The sequence below is a fragment of the Trachinotus anak genome, unplaced genomic scaffold, assembly GCF_046630095.1.
Source record: "Trachinotus anak isolate AG129_WGS33_773 ecotype Australia unplaced genomic scaffold, CSIRO_AGI_Tana_v1 ptg000011l, whole genome shotgun sequence".
NCBI lineage: Eukaryota > Metazoa > Chordata > Actinopteri > Carangiformes > Carangidae > Trachinotus > Trachinotus anak.
In genome coordinates, this window is record NW_027273862.1 from 25,478,124 (window position 1) to 25,499,670 (window position 21,547).

Genomic DNA, 21,547 nt, shown 5'->3' on the forward strand with positions numbered 1-21,547 from the left:
TATCCCCTTCCTAGTGTCTGGTTAGGTTGACCGTGATCACCCAAAAGCAGATCTTCTCCTCTGAAAATAAGGTTACTCATCTCTCGTCCTGTGGAATGTGTAATGCCCCTGCACGGATATCTTCTCTCTCACATTATTTTGCTTGTCACTACTACTTGTCTCCTATTCTCAAGACTTTAATAAAATGCATAACAGTGTCACAGAATGTCGCGGACCAGTCTTTTGATAAACTGCTTAGCTCTGGCTTGCGCATGACTGAATGTGCGTGCATCTATCTTGGCATCAGTGAGTGTGTTCTCGTAACCAAAACAAGATATGATGAAGCTAATCACTTTTGACAAAGTTAACATTCATCCAGACCCAGCAACTAAATGTTCCATTATGCTAAGCTAAACATAGCAACACTTGAGTCTGCAGCAGTTCCCTCAAAGCAAACCATGCATAGTGACTTACTTCCCTTGTGCTCTTCCTCTCCAAAAATGACACACCCACTACAGGCATCAACATGCACAAAACTGATCCCTCAGCTCCTGTATGTAATAACTGTGAAATTGTGAAACCAGTGAAAATGGCCTCACTTTTGGCCATTACTGGGATTATTTTTTGGATTCATTTTAGTAAAATGGATTATCCCATAATGTCATCCCTTAAATCAGATTTTAAAACCAGATGTTGAGGTCGCCATTCTAGCTATCAGTCACTTTGGTCCTACTTGTTTTCCCTCTTAAGAGAGGCAAAACGATTATATAATGTCCCATTAGGTGTAGAAATTGATATTATTAACTAAATGTTGATGCCAGTTGTGGGAGTGGTCCATCACAGCGCTGTGTTTTTGTGTTTAGATCCACTGCTATGTTTATAACTAGTGTCACTGTCACTTGTTGTAGGCCTTGGCCAGTATGAGTTTAAACACCCAACCCATTCTGAACCTGGAGAAGTTCCAGGAGGGTCAGGAGATGCCCCTGCTCCCACCTGGACGAGACAAAGCCTCACCATCCTCCACAGAGTTCAACCCTCTCATTTATGGCAATGACGTAGATTCTGTGGATGTCGCCACCAGGCAAGCCTCGAATGTCTCTTTCCATGAACTGTCAAATTTTTTTCTCTATCTATTTAAATTGCAAGGAACCCTGAAGATATACTAACTTAAGTTGAAGAAATATTGAGCTGATTTAACTTCTTTGTCTTGCAGGGTGGCCATGGTACGGTTCTTCAACTCACCAAATGTTCTTCAGGGGTTCCAGATGCACACTCGCACCCTGCGCCTCTTCCCCCGGCCAGTGGTGGCTTTCCAGTCGTCGTCTTTTCTCGCATCTCGGCCACGACGTTCTAGCTTTGCAGATAAACTTTCTCACACACAGGCAGTGGAGTTCTATGGAGAGTGGGCTCTCAATCCCACCAACCTCGCCTTTCAGAGGATACACAACAGTAAGACTCATTTCAGATTTTTGTAGTCTGCATATCGTTTAATATACTTTAGAGGAAAAGTGTTGAAGTAAGTTGACAGCATTATATTCTGCACACTTCCCTTTTAGATGTGTTTGACCCCTCCTTAATCGGAGACAAGCCCAAGTGGTATGCACACCAGCTGCAGCCAGTGGTTTACCGAGTGTATGACGGAAGCTCCCAGCTGGTTGAAGCTATGGCCGGTCCCTTGGAGGACGAGGGCAACGAATCTGACCCCACAGACAGGTAAAAAAAAAAAAAAAAAAAGAGCTAGATCCTTTTCAGCATAACAATCCAATTAAATCTTGGTTTATTTTATAATTTGCTATAGGTAGTTTCAGTTTGATGCTCTGGGTAATAAATTTCATTTGTTGCAGTGGCAGCGACAGTGAGGCATACGATGACTCCAGCTCATCCTATTCCTCGCTTGGGGACCTTGTGAGTGAGATGATCCAAGGTGACATCCAGGGAGACACGCCAAGTAAGTTGGTGTTTGAGTAAAAGAAGCACATTGACAATATTCATGCTGTTTTCTTCCACGTAATATTTTACTTTGATGTCTCAGGCTTGGACCCTCCCACCCATGCTGCACTGGGAGATGCCAGTGAGGTTGAGTTTCAAGACTTCCATGACTTCAGGGAAGGTCATGGTGCCGAGGGTCCACCCAGCGGGGAAGGACCTACCGAACCCTCTGACGGACAACCTCTTCGCTCAAGCTCCAGCACAACTGCAAGCTCAAGTCCCAGTACAATAATCCAGGGAGTCAACAATGTATGTGATCTTTCCAATTAGTGTAAAACTTTAATTCGCTTTTGGAAGCTGTATTTTGTTCCTTCAGTTACGTCTTTACTTTTGTTAATTAATATTAAAGTAAAGGAAAGGACAACAAAATTGAGCAGGCATTTACACAGTTCCCTTTAATCTGTGTGCTTGTTTTTACAGGAGCAGGGGGAAGCACCTGAAATTGAAGCATCAGCAAGTGCTGCTTTACAGAACCCTGTCCCCGGACTGGGCAGTCAGCCATTCCTCAGGCCTACAGCTGATGCTGGCCTGGTGGATCCAGCCAACAAAAAGCAAGAGTATGACAACCCATACTTTGAGCCTCAGTATGGCTTCCCCTCAGAGGATGATCCAGATGCAGAAGAGCAAGTGGAGTCATACACCCCTCGATTCAACCAGAACCTCAATGGCAACAAGTGTGTTAAACTTGTTCATCACTTGAATGAATGCATTATCATCATTCAAATGGGCTCTCTGACCAACCATGCAATGTTCTCTATCAAAACCGAGCATGTCAAATTACTCTCTCCATTCATGGTGGTCTTGAATCTTTGGTGGTGTGATGCTGTGATGTGGTGTGAGTGCTTGAGAGTTTCCCATGTTGTGTGCATTCTGTCTGGTTCTGTGTGTGTCTGTGACACATGGTAATGTCTTTTGGTCATTTCTTTAGGGCACAGCGTCCTTTACGTCCCAGTAGCCTGAGGCTCCCAGGAGAGTCTGACGGGGAGGGGGACTCCCGCAACAGCTCGCCAAACTCCACCATTTCAAACAGCAGCAATGATGGATTTGGAGGACTCATGTCCTTCGCCAGTAAGAATATCTGAATTTCATTTGGTGTCTTTTCAGCTAAGTCCAGGTTATGTAACATGGAAAGTGGGCTGATTTATGTAGATGAGGATGAATCTGAGCACCAAAACTAAAAGCACTTGTCAGACCCAATCCACCCATTCTTAAAGACACGACAACCACTTTAAGATTAAACAAGCCACCCCTCATTCTCAAAAATGTATTCAAATCCAAAGTGTACAGTGAGTGTCGTTGTTTAGATGAGACTGAACATAATGTTGCCTTGTCATAGTTTTTTTTTTTTTCCTGATTATCTGTTCATATATTAATTTTAATACTTTTTGGTTTTGTTTGATCATTTAAATGCCTGGTGTGTGATTATATGGTTATCACTCTCACTACAGGCAATCTTTACAAGAACCACGGCACCAGTTTCAGCCTGTCCAACCTTGCCCTTCCCAACAAGGCAGCGAGGGAGAAATCGACACCTTTCCCCAGCCTGAAAGGTAGGACGACACAGCCAATCTGACCACTCTGACATCTGTTCTTAACGAAGCTGGTGTTTCTGTCACCTTATTGTCTGTTCCTGTTGCTCAGTGTGGTTTCATGGGTAATAAGAAACATTATTATGATATGTTTTGTTCAGAACAAACAGATGCAGTAGGGGGAGTTGACAAAGTTAAAGGATACAATTCAATTAAAAAAAAAAAAAGATTTTGTGCCATTATCTTCAACTTTTATGTTTTTCTAACCTAAACATTTAATTTGTTTGGTTTTTTTTTCATTGCTGGCTTTATGTTTGCAGTCATGTACTTGTCTATAAGGACAATTTTAATGCTATTTTCCATACTAATTCATATCACATCACTCAAATACTATTGAATGCTCTGATTTGAATCCTCTCCTTTAATATACTTTCATAAAATCCTAATAACAAACCCTAACTAGTCATAGATATGTTTATGGCCAGCATTGATTATGCATAAAAAAAAGGTAAATCATAACTAATGTAGACTTTTCTAAATGGAATAGCACATTATTTTTACTCATTAACTTTAGAGTTCATAATTTACTGTCTGCTCTTCTCTTGCCTTTTTGTTTTTAATTTCTTTTTCTGTATTGTCTTTTGGGATAAAAGAATATTTTGATTTTGATATTGAGGAGGAAATGGAACAAGCAGGTTTGTAGAGCTGTTTTCATGGCCTGACTTTCTTCCTTCTGGATTGCCAAATGGATATGGCACTATTTTAAAGGAGAATATTGAGGATATATCAAAGTTTTTCTCTCAAGAGTCTTAACAGGAAAATCCACTTAAAAAACAGACTTCAGATTTGCTCTTGTCTTTTTTCATTTGCAAAGAAGAGAAACTCTTTGTCATGCATCATGTTTTTTTATCCATTATTGTTTAATTTACCTTTTTTTTTTTCTTTTTTTTACTTTTTCTACTACACCAAATGCATGCTCAGGTATCATTTAGAAGCAGATAATGTGGCACAGCAGGTCTTAGTCTTTTTCCAAGCGAATAGAGAAAGAGTGAGCAATCCAAGCCAACTGTAGGATATATGGATTTATGGCTCAGTACACAGATGACAGATATCAAAATGAATCCAACTGCAGTCGTAGCTGATGCTTATATTCAGCTATTTATTAGCCTTAACTGTTATGAAAACGGGAGAGGGTAAATTATGCCCAACGCAGACGAATCTGTAATGCTTTGCTGAAGTTACAGGAATTAAAATTGCACTTGGGAATAGAGTTATGATTTATTCATTTATTTTTTCAAGTTTAAGGCACAGATATGAATTCTGTTTAGGCTGGATTTTCACTTTAACTGAGAGAAAAAACAGGTGGAGCATGGTAATCTAACTCAATAGCTCCACTCCATGTGGAATAGCTGCCATAGAAAATGTTCTGTTCCTTTGATTATGATGTGTTTTGTCTTTGTCGTTCAGATGCCCCTGACAGCCCGGGTATGTTATGTCTGGTGTGATAGTTTTTTTTAGCCCCCTGACTAGGCATTTCTTTATCCTTGAAGTGACCTATTCCTATCTTGCACCCTGTTTCTCAGCATAGGACTAAGATAGAAGACACCTGTCATTCATGTATCTCCATGCCTTCCCCTCTGTTCCTTTGCCATTCCTCTCTGTGTGACTGGTGGGAGTCTTTTTGATGCGTTATGATGCACACATATATAGTCAAAAGATTTCATCTGTGACTACGAACTGTTATTGGTGTGGCATCTGCACATCCTTACTTCCACAGAAGGATGTTCAGTCCTTTTTAACTGCATTTACATGATTAATGTTTTAATGTAGTTACATCTGTGTGTTTGAAAGGCATTCACAGAAAGATCTGTCCTCAGTGAATGGAATTTATTTCCCACCTGATTCCCGACTCTATGTGTTTTGCCTTGCTTGCTTGTTTGGTGGCTTCCATTGTTGAGTGTTTCCTTCCCTTTTTGACGTCACTGACTATTTTAAGAAAAAGTGAAGAAACTTTGAAGATATCAGATTTTCTAATGAAGTATTTTACTCTTTTATCTGGATTATCTTTTCTGTTTTTGTGCTTAAAACAAGATTTTTTACCTTGTGATAGGGACCATGCTCAGATTCTGAAGACACACCTCCAGTCATTGCTTTAAATTTCTATTTCCATTGGTGAACTGGATTATTCATATGATTCAGGCTACTGTTTATACAATAAAGTATGAGCTATACACGGCTCCTACTTGGTACTGTAAATGTTAAATGTGTTGCCAAACACATGGCATTAGTCATCTATTCAAACACTTTCCGGGTTGATACCATCATCAGTGCATATTGTATTTTTGTCTTTTCTGTCTGCCCTTTTTCTTCTTTACTTTTTGTATTTTCTTTCTCTGTTTTGGCGCCATGTTGAGTGTGCATGTCTGTTATGGGTTGATGTTCAGACTGGTTGTGTCTGGGCCGGTGTCCCTCTCTCTGTCCACCTTTTCGCGGCACTAATTCTGGGTTTTGTGTGCAGTATTTGGGCTAAATTCTCTAATGGAGATTATTACTGAGGCCGGCCCGGGGAGCGGAGAAGGTGGGTTCTGCCCTTTTTAATCGAGTGAGCTGCATGCTTCTCCAAGCCAGTCAACTACATCTCCCAGCATCCCCCTCTGTCTATCCTCATTCCAGTCACCGTGTGTGTCATCAAAGATCCAGTGGAGCATTGAGTCTGTTGTTTTTATCACGCTGCCATTCATAGTGACTGTTCCCTTTCCTCAGACTAACAGTTTTTTCACTCCACAGTATGTTTAGTTTTATTTATTGAACTAGCCTTATCACCAGCCAGTTTCAAAGGTGAACTTATCACAGGAAAAAGTGAGACAATACATTATGCAGCAAATAACTGCAGGGAAGCAAATGAAGCACAGCACACAAGAGGATGTTGAAGTTGCAGAAAAAGAATAGAATAGACTAAGCTTATCTACCCACATCTATTGTTTGTCATTGTTTTCTTGTCCTTTATGCTCCCACAGAGTACAAATGGGGTTGGGCCTAATCAAGCTTTAATTGTGCTGTGCACAATGAGCAGTGACTACAGTAAAATTATGCAAATGTTCAACCTAACTGGTGAAAATCTTTTTTACTATGAGTCAAATTCGGGCTTTTTACCAGGCAAGACTCTGGTTGTCTAGATGGTTGTAATAATAAGGGCAATACAGCGTAACAGCACCACAGACTACATCCTCCAAAATGATCACACCTCTCTGAAACATTTTCAGTAAAAACTGAACATTTTAACCTTGATGAAGGAGGATTTATTGCAGGATAGTTGGAATATACTGCCTTAGTTTTAGCTCCAACATTTTGTGGAGTATGGGAGAATGAGGCTGTCACTGTCAGAGAGCTATCTCAAGGCGCTTTGGATTGTTTGTATAATTACAACAGTACTGAAACATAATGTTACCAAAAGCAATAGATAGTATAGAATTTCAAAAATAGATTGAATAGTATTCTTAATTAGTATGTTTTCAATTTCCGCTGTTATTTCTCTTTTGTAAAACGTTAGTTACACTGTGGGATTTGATGCTGGATTTTGACTCTGGTTGTGTCACAATGTAGTTGCACTTACTTACTTTACTACTGTGAGACACATAGATAACTTGATAATTCCACAGAGGGGGAACTAGTTTGGTTATCCATGTAAGATACACAAGTACCAGTAAGTCAGACACCTCAAAGCATGACTAACACGAACACACACATACCCTTGTGGAGCAAATTGTAGATTAACACAATCAGTCGATCATAAACCATGCACAAAGCAGAATATAATACATGAAACAAGACATGACAAAATATGAAGAAACACAAGCTGTATCTCAGGAAACGCATTACATGAGATGCATGTCATCCAAATGTTTCGCAGCTGTGGGCACAAAAGACCTTCTGAATTGTTCTATGGATCATTTTGGCATCTTAGCCAGGTCACTGTGGAGCTCTGCATCTCTTCAAACATCACCAGAAACTAGTTATCCAGCCCTCAGCTGCAGATAATTCTTCCATTTGCAGCGCTTCCATTGTCATCTAATGCAAAATCACAAACGGTGACAGTCCCATTATAAAATCAATGAGGTTGGCCAGCTGAGATAGAAAGCCTTACTTACTTTTATTGTTTTCTGTGTACGTGCCAGCTCCCAGTCAGGTTTGTGTTTTGGCGTAAATGGGTTCCTATCCATCATGTCAGTATGCTCCACACACTGTGTACAGAACGGATGATATTCAATAACAGGAAAATTCAGCGTTTAACCCAGAAGAGAGATTAATTGTGGCTGTAGCATCCAAATGGGCATTAAATGCCACAGGCAATACTAGAGTAAGGAGGAGAAATGTCATACATGCACTTGGAATGGGATCAGACATTTTCCATATTTTATCATCAGTCATCTTTATGACTGTGAATGTGTCTAATTTGAGTCAGGCTCTTCAGTGTCTTGATTTACTGCTCTGATTTTCAGCTTGGTGGGGTCAGATCAGGGGTAAAATCTGACTCGTGTTGATACTACAGAGATTCTTAGTGTGCGGTGATCTGCTGAGCTTCTTGCTGTGGGTCGACTCCGTGGTAGCGACGGCTGTGGCTGGAGGGATTGTTTTCATATTGTCCATCCACCCCATTCTCATTATCGTGGTATCTCAGTAACACCTTGAGAGGATTTCTAAGATTTTGCAGAAAACCTGGAGTCAAGGATGAACTGATCAAAGCTCAAGGTCACTGTGACCTCACAAAACACATTTTTGGCCATAACTCAAGAATATTTTGAGACAATTAAATACAAATGTTACTTAAGATAAAATTGTGAAGTAATTACATTTTATATCCAAATGGTTACGTTCGCTGTGACATCATAATGTCATGCAAAAACACCTCTGGCCATTATTCAATGCTATAACTCAGGAAGGGGAGATTGTGACCATATTTCCTTCAGCTTGACTGGTTGGTGGAGGCATATAAGCACGAGGCAGTAATTCAATTGTCTTTGTTTGCAAGCTGACCTGTTTGTGCAGTTGCATTTTAGCCTTTGCTGCCTCAGACAGATTCAGATTGGCTTCACCATCATTTCTCCCTTGCTACTCAGGACAACAAATCATTTGACCCCGAAGATCCAGGACATTTTGAAAAGCAGCAGCTTCAAAGTATCCTCCACTGATAAACCTCGGGGCTCTTCTAGCATCTGTAAAAAAGCAATTAAAAGTGAGCTGAGCGGGACCTGCTGGCTGTGCCGCAAAGTAAATTGATTGAAGCCTCCAGCCGTAGCCTCCACTGGAGCTAGTACTGTTTGTTACCAACAAACGTTTTCATTTAGCCTCAGATACATTAGGTCAAATTCATGGTGGACACAATCCAAAAACAGTCCCCACTCTCTTCTTCTAGTAATGTTTATCATACTCAAAGAGAGTATGTGTGTTTCAAGCCCTGTTTCTATTGCTATCACTTTTAGAATAAATCATAATAGCCATGCATTATTGGTTTTTCCAAATAAAACATGCTGGAAAGTTCTGCTTGTGCAAGTATTGCTATTGGGAACAAAACCTAAAGAACAATAGCTCACTGCTGTCACAGAAAACTGACAGTCAATCAGCCTGTAATGACAGATCAGAAAAGCTTTCTGTTGTCTTGTAGGAGGACGTTCCTCCTCCATCTACTTATGCCTTATTATGCTGAAATTATGAGCTCATCTTTACCTTTGTCTTCATATTGTGGTCTTTGTCACAGTCACAGTGTGGGACAGTAGAGCTGTGGATTAATGCACTTGGATCACCTGGATTTTTCAGCCATGTAATGTCAAAGTTCACAACTTGTATTTCATTTCAGATGTTGTCTAGGGCTTACTGTACTGCAGTGAAAGTGAAATTGTGGTCATAGAACTGCTAATACTTGATACTCTTAAATCATGATATTTTGTATAAGATCTTTGGTTGCAAAAAGAATATTGCGATGATGGTAGACGGCCTGATCAAATGAGTTGCAGCCAGTGCAGACTGTAATGATCATGTTGGGTTTTATTTCATCAACCTGTAAACCAGTGAGCTGTGGCAACAAGAGCAAGAGACTTGGGCAGACTCTGTAAAGATTAAGTCACATTTTAACTCAGAATTGTTTGCCCCCCCGATTAATTTTCGGACAAAATTTCTGCCATACTCTCTGTTGTCATTCAACATGCAGACTGATGGGAGGTCACAACTGCATGTCTGAAATTATGGTCAGTGGTTAGTTGTTCTGGTCGGAGTTCAATGATGCAATTTCCAACATGGCTGCTCAACTGTTATAAACTGTAGTGAGCTGTTCACTGCTTCACAGAAGACACCACATCTAGCTTTCTGTGGCTTAATATTTTTTCCACTTCTTCTTAATTTTCATAAATAGAATTGCACAAAGAAATACTGATTAAAACATATCGTGTGAGTTAACACAACAAAGGCAATTAATAAAACGTACAGTCTCTGCCCACCTTTAGATGGAATGAAAGAAATAATAAATTTTGTTCAGAGATGCTGGAAAGTGGTTCATCTTTGAGATTATGGGAATAGCTTTGTGAAAAAGTTATCTCTACTGTACAGTAAAAAAAAAACAAAAACTGGAACTTGTGCAAAAAATGTGACTCACTAATGTAATGAGCAGCTTCATTAAATGCTGGACTCAAATGGATGGTCTGGGTCAAGTCTCATACATATATGTATTTAATAGTCAGTTGAATGAGTAAACAAACAGATTTGCATAAATGTTTTATTCCTCTTAAATTATTGAATTCTAATATAATGATAAAATGATTGACCCAACCCCAGCAAGTGGTTCACTCGCAGAAGCCGAGCAGCATTGCAGCAGTGTGTTAAAATGAGTCAGCTTGTGACCTTGAATTGTAGCTCATCATCCTCTCCATCCATCCCCTCATCTCTTTATTTTCTTTCATGCATGAAATCACTCATGTAGTTGCTGTACAGACTGTCCTCTGTCTGACCTCACATCTCTATGCTGCTAATGTGTGATGCCACCACCAAGAGCACCATTTGGACTCCTCTGTGTGTGTGTGTGTGTGTGTGTGTGTGTGTGTGTGTGTGGGGTTGCACCATGTCCCTGTTTGATTTGTCCTTCACCTCTCAATAACAGACTCTAGCAGCTCCAGTAATGTGTCTGTTCAGCAGTAGATAACCTTCAGTAGATTCCAGGTGTGTTTGTCCTCGTCACAAAGTGATGGAAACTGCTTTCTTTTCTTTTTGATGTTGTAGCCTTTAAAAAAAAAAAAAAAAGTTTCCTGTCCTGGTTTACAGTTCCTGATGAGCAAGTGCCTTTGTGTGTGTCCAGTCCACCTATACTGAGTGCTCCTCTGTCTAGTGAGCTAGTAGTTGGCAGTGTTTGTTTTGATATCTTGGTTGTCTTGCTCTGTTGTGTTCAGAAACCTCATCGTTTCGGTTTTTTTTCCAGGCGCACGTGCACCACGAGCACTTGTGGACCAGAAGTCCTCAGTGATCAAGCACAGTCCAACAGTGAAGAGAGAATCTCCCTCTCCTCAGGGTCGAGTCAACAACACAAGGTAATGAATTCTGTCATGCAACATAAAGGATTAGAACATCCATCCATCCATTATCTATATCTTATTCGAACCGGGTTGCAGGGGGTCTGGAGACAATCCCAGCTGACATTGGGCGAGGGCAGGGTACACCCTGGACAGGTCGCCAGTCTATCACAGGGCTGACATATAGAGACAAACAACCTGTCACGCTCACATTCACACCTACGGGCAATTTAGAGTCACCAGTTAATGTAACGTGCACATCTTTGGACTGAGGGAGGGGAGAACCCACACAGACATGGGGAGAATGTGCAAACTCCACACAGAAAGGCCCCAGGGTTTGAACCCAGGCTTACTGTGAGGCGACAGCGCTAACCACTGCCCCACCGTGTTGCCCCAGATTAGAACATATTCTATTTTATTGTGCTGTATTTATTGGTTAAAGGTTACAGTTGTAGTGTGCATTAAATGTTGTGTTATTGTTTACAGCTGTTGAATGTAACTGAACCTGTGTTAAATGTTCCTCAGTGAGAATCAGCAGTTCTTGAAGGAGGTGGTGCAGAGTGTTCTGGACGGTCAGGGAGTCGGCTGGCTCAACATGAAAAAAGTGCGCCGCCTGCTGGAGAACGAGCAGCTTCGTGTCTTTGTGCTAAGTAAGCTGAACAGAGCCGTCCAGTCGGAGGAAGACGCCCGGCAGGAGATCATACGTGATGTGGTGAGATGCAAACACACAATAATAGCAACAGTAAAGGGAACTTACTGCAAGATCTGTGCAACATACAACGCCCTCTGTTGTTAGACCACGGGGCTTGTGGTGCTGCTTGTGTTTGTGTGTCTTGTTGAAATGATTATAACCCCTGTTGCTGTGTCTTGTCTGCAGGAGGTGAGCAGAAAGGTGTACAAAGGCATGCTGGACATCTTGAAGTGCACAGTTTCCAGTCTGGAGCACTCTTATACCAATGCAGGCCTCGGAGGGATGGCCAGTGTCTTCAGCCTTTTGGAAATAGCACGCACACATTATCAAACCAAAGGTAAGTCACATATGTTTAACACAGGAATGCATCAATTTAATGCTGGACTGTGTGATTTTTCTTTTTTTCTTTTTTTTTTTGTTGTTTTTTTTCATTGGAAGTTGATTTTTATAGTTGTCACCTCATTTTTAAGAGTTTTTGTGCTGAGAAGCATAACAGCAGTGGGCCTGTGCTACTAACACTTGTCCATGTCTTGGCATTGTGTTTATATTAAGCTTTAAGCTGCATGCAAGACTTTGACTCAAAGCATTAACTGTAACAGTAAAGTTTAGACTTTGCCACTGTTTTTCCTTCTTTGTCTAATACTGTTAACCCTCTCCCACTTTAAACCTCCTCACATTTTCTTTTTATCTGTAATTTTGATGAACTCTGTCTTTGGCCCCTTAATTTTGGTAACTTGGTAGACCCAGAAAAACGCAAGCGAAGCCCCACAGACAGTGCTGGCAGCCCAGGGAGTAAAGAGAGTCCTTCTGGTCGTATGGAGACTGCCAGACCTCAGGGCCTTCTGAATATTCCCCACCTGCAGCTGCCGCACCACACAACGGGCAAAGGAGCCCGGCATTTTGATACCCGGAGTCTGAACGAGGAGAACTTTATTGCCTCGATTGGTGTGTACACCACTCCAGCCCCGGTTGCATGTGCACTGTGAGATCCCTTACCCCGTCCCCTAGAAGCTCATCAACCTTGATTCCAGTCTCCCCACCCCCTCCTCCAACCGTCTCTAAGAAAGATCCCCTCACTTGTCCCAGACAGATTCTTACAGGTGTTAAAATATTCCACACACTTTGACCTGAAACACAACAACACTGTGAAAATGTACTCCTCTGGTCTTATATAAAATACTTTAGTTGTATTTCTGTGTCTATTCATGATTTTCAAAAATAAAAATTGACTTAAAGTGAAAATCTAAATTCAGAATTTGGCCTCTTGTCAAGATGTAATTGGAAAGTGTCTGGAATATTTCCCTGTCTTTCAGCCTGGACTGCGTGTGTTTGTCTCCCCTTCCTTAAACATCTGTGCCCCTGTTTGCCTCCTCTCTGGAGTTCTGTTGTCAGCCTCTTAGCACCTTGAATGCATGTCTTTGTTTTGGTCTTCCAATACCTAAATCTGCAGTAGTGGACGAGGGAAACCAGAGGTATGCACATTGATAGTCAAATCGGTGCTTGTCTGTGCCTTTACTGCAGGTTTCTGCGAGGCGTGCTCTAGAAAATGGCAGCTCCTTTGCTCTCAGCATGGAGGGTGGAAGCATCACTCCCCAGTAAACAGTCCCAGTAAAGAGACAAATTTCACTGCAGAAAGTGTTTTCTATTGGTTGTCAAAGATCCAATTGGCTTAGAAAGTGCTGAATCATTTCTTTATCACTTAATGTTCTGAGAATTATTCTGGGTCTGTATACGGGGGACACTTTCAGTCAACCACCTTGACACCTCTCCTACCCGCACCCCTTTTCTTCCTGTTAGAAGTTGCACCTTCAATTCTACAGAATGCTGTGAGACTTGCATCCCGGCTTCAGCAACTGCTCCATTTCACCTGCTGGCTAGTCGGCCTCTCAACCCCATCCCATGCTCTTTTCCGGATCAGCCATCTCTCTCTCTCACCTTTGCTCTGGAGAGCCAGACAAATGCAGTCGATGAAATCAGTGGCCTGCGTGTCACTGTGTGGCTCTCCAGGACATTGGGCCAGGAGCTCTGGGTGTGTTGTAATGTTACCTTAGTAGCTGTTACACACAGTGGATCCAATTAAACAACAAAATACTTCTTTTTCATGTTGTCCAGATTAAAGCACAGCTACATGCAAACATTACAAAACACCTTCATTCAGTAATGACAAAGTCTCAATGCTTATTTTGTTTTTGTTTTGATTTTAATGCTCATCCACCATACATGCCTTTTCAACCAGCTCTCTGACTCTCTCTCTGTCTTTCTCTCCTTGCTTGCAATGCATCTTGGGTAGAATTGTGGAGCAAGCACCAGGATAAGCAAAAAGCTATGGAAAAACCACAGAGTAAGACACTTTTCACACACCAAAAAAAAAAAAAAATGGGGTGCTGTTGACCTTTTTCCACCCCCTTCTCTTTGCCTTCTCAGACTCACCAGTGTCTTTATACATGAATAAGTGAAAATGAATGCTCCTAATAAGCATGTCTGGATAACTGAGGACAAAAAATATGTGCTTATATTTGATGAGTTGTGGATCGGGGTTATGAGAATATATTGTGAAAATCTGATGTTCTAGTTTTGGACATAATACACACAACACTGGATTTATCATATGCAGTAGTGATGGTATCCTCTACTGGTATTAAATCTGCAGTGTTGCGAGTAACTAGGCTCACATAATTTCTCACAGATACAGTGCTGTGAGAAATTACACCATTGTTTTAATTCCAAAAAATATTTCATGTTGTGTTTAATCAAGACTTGAGAGTCTTGGTATGTTTGCACATGACAGTTTGCTATAATACAATATGTAATGAAATCAGCGCTGTTAGTCTTTATAGCTGTAGCTCACAGGGTTGGATGTAGAACATGCTGTAGATGTTAAACTGTATAAAAGTTGAACATTGTTTTCTGGCTGCCTCCAGTTTAGGCAGGTACATGATTTAATTTTATACAACATGGGCTCCCTGATATATAAAAAGAGTATTTAATGTTATAGTCACTGGTTTAAGCTCAAGCAAAATGTCCTTTTATTTTCCAGTGTGTTTTTTTTTTTTCCCCTTGACACCATGCATCAGGATGAACAGAAATGAATACCTGCTGCCCTGTCCTGCTCTTTTAACTGTATTTTTTCCAGTTTCAAGTGGCTTGCTGTAAATTGTGGATTTATGGCCAATATTCCACAGTTGTTGGTGCATTTGAAGGTTTTATCAAATGGTTTGCAAACTTAAGTGTCAAAAAAAAAGAAAGGAAAATAAAAGAAAAACAAGGAAGTGTCTAGATCATCTACTCGTCACCATATCTGCATCTACGCAGGTGATAAATAACACTTGAAACAGAAAATGTCTCCTTGACCGTCCATCAGTTTGTCTGCATGCCTAACTGCCTGTGTCTGTTGTTTTTGGTGTAACCTGGGCCACATTTGCAGCATTGACTGAGAATTAATGTCACGCTCCTGCAGTTTTGTTTTTTCATTTGTAACTTTTTCACGGTTTTACTGCACCCTCTGCTTGCCCCTTTGTCACTTCGCTGCTTGTTACTTAACTCAGTTAATCACCAGTATTGGAAACAGAAAGTTGTGAAAAAAATGTGTAAGATGTATTAGTCACCCTGTATTTTTAGCTAGAGGCGACTTAAACCTCTGAGTCGATACCAAAATCATTTCTCAAACATGAAGAAGGGAGTGTTATACTCTATGCTTTGCTGTGTCACCAGTGTAATGCAGTGTTGAAATAGAGGCTTTGGCACTTTAGACGGAAATAGCATCAGTGTTGCTGTGCTGTGGTGGCTTTGAGTGAGGCGACGCAATAAGGTAAGAAGGTAATACGGTTATATTCAGGAAAACATGCTGAGAGCCATGTGTGTTCTGCAGGGTCTGAAGGAGCGAAGCAGCAGCGCCCCCAGGTGACTGATGCAGAGGAGAAGAAATCACAGATCAGTGCTGACAGTGGCCTCAGTGTCACATCTGGATCTCAGGTTTGTTCTTGGAGTATTTTGTGAATGAACCTTGGATGTGATTCACCACTTTATGTTTCTGAGGTGCTAATATCGCAGTCAAATATTCCAAGGTGTAAGCTGCACACTCTTTTTTTTCACATTCTCACTCTGTTTTTACAGAAGAGCGACACCGAGTCCGTAGCGAGCTCGGAGCCACCAATCCTCACAAGAAGCACCAGCCAGGACTCAGAGGCCAGCACAGTGGTAGGGCATGGCCAACTCAGACACTGTGCACTTTGATTCTGTCTATTCCAGATACAAAGTATGTCATAATATTAACTGTAGATCTCAGGAGGATCATTTTGGTCCAGACCGTTTAAGTCCCTTTACTACAAAATCTGTGATTTTGGAAAAAAAAAGACATGTTGGCATGTTTAGCTTATTATTAGCAACATGTTCGACAAATAATTGATAATTCCCTCTGTTTGAGCACTTTGAAACTGGTGTTATTTTTGTATGTATGTGGGTGTGTATATGTGTGTATGTATGTATGTATATGTATGTGTATGTGTATGTGTATATATATATATATATATATATATATATATATATATATATATATATATATATATATACCTAAACATCACTGGTGTTTCAGTTCTCAGACCCTCATCAGGGAAAATACATATAGACAAAAGGAACTGTGTAAAACTGTGGCACTAGACATGACTAGTTCAAACATTAAAAACATGGAGTCTTGCATTAGAATATTGTTGCCATGTTGTGTTAAAAACACAATCAATTGATTCAATTCAATCAATTCAATTAAGGGCTGATCAAGCTGAAAGACAATATACCAGACGAATGTATGTGATGCTGAGTAAAAAGTTGTGAATTTGAATGGTGTCTCTCAATAATCTGCACTCATGCGTTATTCTTACACCTGGATTCTTATTTTTTAGATAAGCAATAGCTCAGGGGAGACTCTCGGAGCTGACAGTGACCTGAGCAGCACAGCAGGAGACGGCCTCGGTGGGAGAATTGCTCCTCATTTAACTCAGTCCAGAGGGACTCTGTCTGACAGTGAGATTGAAACCAATCCAGCCACCAGTTCAGTGTTTGTAAGTAGAAGACTCACTATCAGTGGAATGTGCAGATTATACAGTTAATAGTTGAGATAATTACTTTAATTTAATTATCAACTCGCACCATTTGAACCTTTGAAGTCATGAACTAGTTTCACAGAAGCCGACTGTAGTTGATGGGATAGAAAAACTGGAAAATTAAAGACTAGTTCTCCTCCAATCTAAAGCAGATGTCCTGAGAAAAAAAGTTTGTCTGTTTTTTTTCTTTTGCCAAGAACAAACTCTGTCAGCAAACAACTGAAGGTTTGTGGTGTGTTAAAGCGTGAGAGCACTTTACATGCGCAACAATTGCTTACATTTCCGATACGCTGTGAATGCACTTCAGTCAAGGGAAACTGTACGCATGATTCTATGGCATCAACACCCAACATATGAAACTGTACAAGGGTCGTTACTGTCCTTTTTCAGTGTGGTGTTTAATTAAACCAACCTTTGTACTTAGACTTTTGTGCTCACTGTTGGTTCACAAACAACCTTGTCTTGTCTCCTCAGGGAAAGACCCACACTCTGAAACCAGGTGCAAAAGATCATGTACCTGTTATGGTGAAGGGGCCGCCCGCACAGCCCATGGAGGACATCAGTATGAGGATTTACCTTTGTGAAGGCCTGCTGGGTATGTGCTGCTGTTTAGTGTGGCTACGTTCTCTCATAGTTAACAGCTAACATTTAATACTCGGCTCTTGAGGGAACATTTCCTGCCTCTGTTCCTAAAAACACCTAACAGTTTTAATTATTCCCATACTTCTTCTGTCACTGTAGATTGTTCAGCATTGCTTTATTAACATCTTTGTTGTTAGCCCAAAAAATCTCTTGAACCAAACAGCTTATAAAAGATGCTTAAAGGTAAAGATACCAAAGTGAAGACAGAGTTGTAAGATGTTGAATTCTTCAGATTTTAATTTCAGTTACCTTTCACTCGATACAACCTATAAAAGCTCTTAGTTTGGTTTGCTCAACCACAGTGAACTCTTACTAATCATGGAAAGTTATTTTCAAGAGAAAAAAGCAGAAGTCAGACATGTGATAACAGAAATGCTGTAATGGTAAATGTCTATTATGAAATAATGAACTAAACATGAAAGGTTATACCTCCCTGGTCATTGCCTTCTGATGTAACTTCACATGATGCGAGCGTCCAGTTCTGATGAATTAACACGCAGCAATTAGAAGCAGGAAGTTGTATTCACTGCCGCTGGTCAGCCCGGCTTGGCAAAATTCATTTAACAATATGTAGTTAAGGCGTGCAAACCGAATTAACATTAAGTGGTTCTAATTATAATTTAATTGTAATTGTATGTTTAACAAAACAAAACCGAATCAGTTGACTCTGCCCATTTTAACAACAGTCTTTAAATCTGTAAAGAGAAAAAGGACTTAAAGTTCATAAGATTATGTCTCATCTGCTTGACTGTGCTAATCATATATTTTTTGAAAAATTATTTTCTGAGTGTAAGTGCACGCCACATGATTTAAATAGTGAGTAAATGACCATGGTATGTCCTTGTTTGTCCTAGTTTTTGCTCCTCTGGTGCGGCTCTCTCTGCTCTTGTTTTTGCCATTAAACCTACTCACCTCTGCGCCTAACCCCCTCCTGCTCTCGCTGCTTCTCTTCCCTCCTGCTGCTCCTCCTGGGAAATATTTCCAGGCCGCGATAAGAGCTCCGTTTGGGATCAACTAGAGGATGCTGCCATGGAAACCTTTTCTCTAAGTAGGGCTAATCTCTTGCCTTTGCCCTTTTTTCCCGTGTATGTGTGTGGGGTGTAGCCATTATTCGCCCGGACTCGCTCTGTGTTTAATCTTTGATGTGATGTGATGTGGGTTTTTCTTGTCAATTGCTGAGCTGCACATCTGTGCGTTTCTTGCCGTGAGATAGAGCTGGGAATAGTGAGCGCTCCTTTCCCTCACAGGCAGTTCAAAGACAGCGAAATGTGTGACATTTATTTGCACTTTATATTAAGTTCAGCTCACCTACATTTTCACCCAGTATTCTGACTAACTTTCATGTTGAATTAAAATCTTGACATTTCATGGGTTTGCATATTGGATGAGAGCATGTTGCTTTCAAGTGCTGTCAGGAATGTAATTATGAGTTGAGCACACTCAAATAAGCCACCAGCTGTTAAATAAGATTGGGAAATGTCAAGATTTCCAATTAGGTGCTCATGATGGTGGTAAGGGTGGGAAAAATGAAGCTGGCTCAGCCACTGATAATATAACTGAAATATTTAATCCCTATTTCACAGCCTGTGAAAATTATTTGTTTCTTTGATCCTCATAGTTGTCGGTGCAGTTTCTATAATAATTTAGTGAATTATTTTTAAATTCAAACAGGACCCAACAAAATACAAATATATAATTTATATTGCTGATTCTGCCCATAAAATTTTATCTTTTTAAAATAACTTACAGAATTCAAGTTGGTTATAATGTGTGTGTCAGAGTGTGTATTTATTAGCAGCTGGAATAACAGGATGTGTGCTTGTGGCTGCATGTGGTCAGGGTCGTGTCTGAGTGGATGAGCTGTGTTGTTGATGAAACTGTGGAGCTCCGGAGCTACATGTGTACTGTCGTCACGTGCTCAGGTAAGGAGCGCTCCACACTGTGGGACCAGCTGCAGTTCTGGGAGGACGCCTTCTTAGATGCTGTGATGTTGGAGCGTGAGGGCATGGGGATGGACCAGGGACCCCAGGAGATGATCGAAAGGTTCAACATGGCTGACACTTTATTCAATCTGTCTTATTTTAAAATGAATTTATTTTCCAAATATTAGTTACTGTGTAGCATCACCCTTTCCACAGATACTAGATAAGAGTCTGATTTATGAGCCTCCTCTGGATTATTAATATTTGCTTTTCTGTGTTTGTCAACAGATACCTGTCCCTAGGAGATCATGACCGAAAGCGTCTGGAGGATGATGAAGACAGACTTCTGGCAACCCTGCTGCACAATATGATTGCTTACATGCTAATGATGAAAGTAGGGATACCCTGTTTGTTATTTAAATCACAGGACAATCACTGACTTGAGGCCATGTTTGACTTTTTTACTCCCGTATTGCTCAGTTTTCATTTCCCTTTAATGTTTTCTGCAGGTGAGCAAAAATGACATCAGGAAGAAAGTGAGGCGTTTGATGGGGAAGTCCCACATTGGCCTCACATACAGCCAAGAGATCAATGAGATACTGGACAAACTGGCTAACATGGTGATTATCTGCCCTTTATTTACTCACTTAATTCAACTGCTGATGGTTAATTTTACAGGACTATAAAGTCACATTAATTTCCAAATAATATCCAAGGAAGTTTCCTGGAAAGAGCACTGTAAAAACAGCTGGTTTTCTTTAATTGCTCTCTTGAGGAGCACATGTAAAATCTGAGCAAATCTCAGCCAGTGTAAATGAAAAGGTTTTATTAAATTAATTTTTACTGTGGTTTAAATGAACCTTTTCTTCATTTCTTCATAATCAATAAGTCAACAGAACTAACTGAATTAACCTCAGTGACTTTGTCTCTATTTTTCTCTGTAATGTAGGCAACAAATTACATCTTTACTGGAGACTTTTAAATTATTACGAAATAAAGCGCTGTCATTTAACCATTATACATGCTTTGTAATTGTGAGTATTATGCTTTGTTTTTAGAACGGCCGTGAGCTGTCCATCAGGCCCAGTGGAAGCCGTCACATCAAGAAGCAAACATTTGTCGTTCACGCCGGCACTGATACCACAGGAGACATCTTTTTCATGGAGGTAGGCGAAGGCTTGACCGCATTACAAATTATGAATGGAGCTTGTGGAAGTGGTCTCACTGAAACATTAGGACATCACAAAATAATAAATAAAGTAAAAACCATCAGCATAGTAAGGTAATTGCTGGGCCTTTATTTGTTACGTCTGGTGGTACTCAGTCATTACCTCAGAATCTGAGGTATTATTCAATGCTGACTTTTATGTGAGAATTGACAGTGTTACAACTAAGATTACACTTAACTCATTCTTGTTTCAGGTTTGTGACGACTGTATAGTCCTGCGCAGCAACATCGGCACAGTTTATGAGCGCTGGTGGTACGAGAAGCTCATCAACATGACTTACTGCCCCAAGACCAAGGTTCTGTGTCTCTGGAGACGCAACGGCCAAGAGACACAGCTCAACAAGTTTTATACCAAAAAGGTCAGAAACTGCATCTGTGTTTGTCCTGTACTTTTACTCACCACAAGAGAAAACTGGTTACTAATTCAAATCCTCTTTGCTTTCCAGTGTCGTGAACTCTACTACTGTGTTAAAGACAGCATGGAAAGAGCTGCAGCAAGACAGCAAAGCATTAAACCAGGTATGGTTTATAGTCATTCTGTTCCATACCCCGGCAGCATGTAATTTTTTACCCTTCACACCGTCAGCCTGTTGAGATTTGAGGGTTTTTGGGAATAAATTATCTGTACCAGCTGTAAACCCAGCTGTGGTTACCTTCAGGGCCAGAGCTGGGCGGAGAGTTTCCCGTCCAGGACATGAAAACCGGTGAAGGAGGATTGCTGCAGGTCACACTGGAAGGAATCAATCTTAAATTCATGCACAGCCAGGTAAGAGGCCAGTACCACAGCAGAGACAAACTGCTTCTCATCTCACACAAGGGCATGAAAATAAAAATCACTCATGATGGTTCAGAGTTCATCCCGTTCTTCTGTCCACCTTTCTGCTCGTCTCTCCCGTTTGCCTCTGTATCATTTCCTTT

At 40.7% G+C, this 21,547-nt stretch overlaps 1 protein-coding gene across 16 annotated transcripts in view; it reads left to right on the forward strand.

Moving 5' to 3' along the window:
• Nucleotides 1–21,547, forward strand: part of madd (MAP-kinase activating death domain) — a 49,325-nt gene that overhangs the window by 16,864 nt on the left and 10,914 nt on the right. For 2 of the 16 annotated variants that reach the window (XM_071489274.1, XM_071489268.1), the window contains exons 8-33: nt 15–71; nt 888–1,060; nt 1,193–1,428; nt 1,536–1,692; nt 1,824–1,927; nt 2,012–2,217; nt 2,389–2,642; nt 2,897–3,036; nt 3,417–3,518; nt 10,960–11,068; nt 11,576–11,762; nt 11,928–12,078; nt 12,483–12,686; nt 14,032–14,082; nt 15,610–15,713; nt 15,855–15,938; nt 16,637–16,795; nt 17,312–17,432; nt 18,465–18,527; nt 19,402–19,522; nt 19,690–19,795; nt 19,911–20,021; nt 20,460–20,567; nt 20,824–20,988; nt 21,076–21,148; nt 21,289–21,395. In XM_071489274.1, the coding sequence (XP_071345375.1) occupies nt 15–71; nt 888–1,060; nt 1,193–1,428; nt 1,536–1,692; nt 1,824–1,927; nt 2,012–2,217; nt 2,389–2,642; nt 2,897–3,036; nt 3,417–3,518; nt 10,960–11,068; nt 11,576–11,762; nt 11,928–12,078; nt 12,483–12,686; nt 14,032–14,082; nt 15,610–15,713; nt 15,855–15,938; nt 16,637–16,795; nt 17,312–17,432; nt 18,465–18,527; nt 19,402–19,522; nt 19,690–19,795; nt 19,911–20,021; nt 20,460–20,567; nt 20,824–20,988; nt 21,076–21,148; nt 21,289–21,395 (3,453 nt within the window). The remainder of the gene's footprint in view (nt 1–14; nt 72–887; nt 1,061–1,192; nt 1,429–1,535; nt 1,693–1,823; nt 1,928–2,011; nt 2,218–2,388; nt 2,643–2,896; nt 3,037–3,416; nt 3,519–10,959; nt 11,069–11,575; nt 11,763–11,927; nt 12,079–12,482; nt 12,687–14,031; nt 14,083–15,609; nt 15,714–15,854; nt 15,939–16,636; nt 16,796–17,311; nt 17,433–18,464; nt 18,528–19,401; nt 19,523–19,689; nt 19,796–19,910; nt 20,022–20,459; nt 20,568–20,823; nt 20,989–21,075; nt 21,149–21,288; nt 21,396–21,547) is intronic. The other 14 variants (XM_071489275.1, XM_071489269.1, XM_071489278.1 and 11 more) reach the window with 9 other exon arrangements.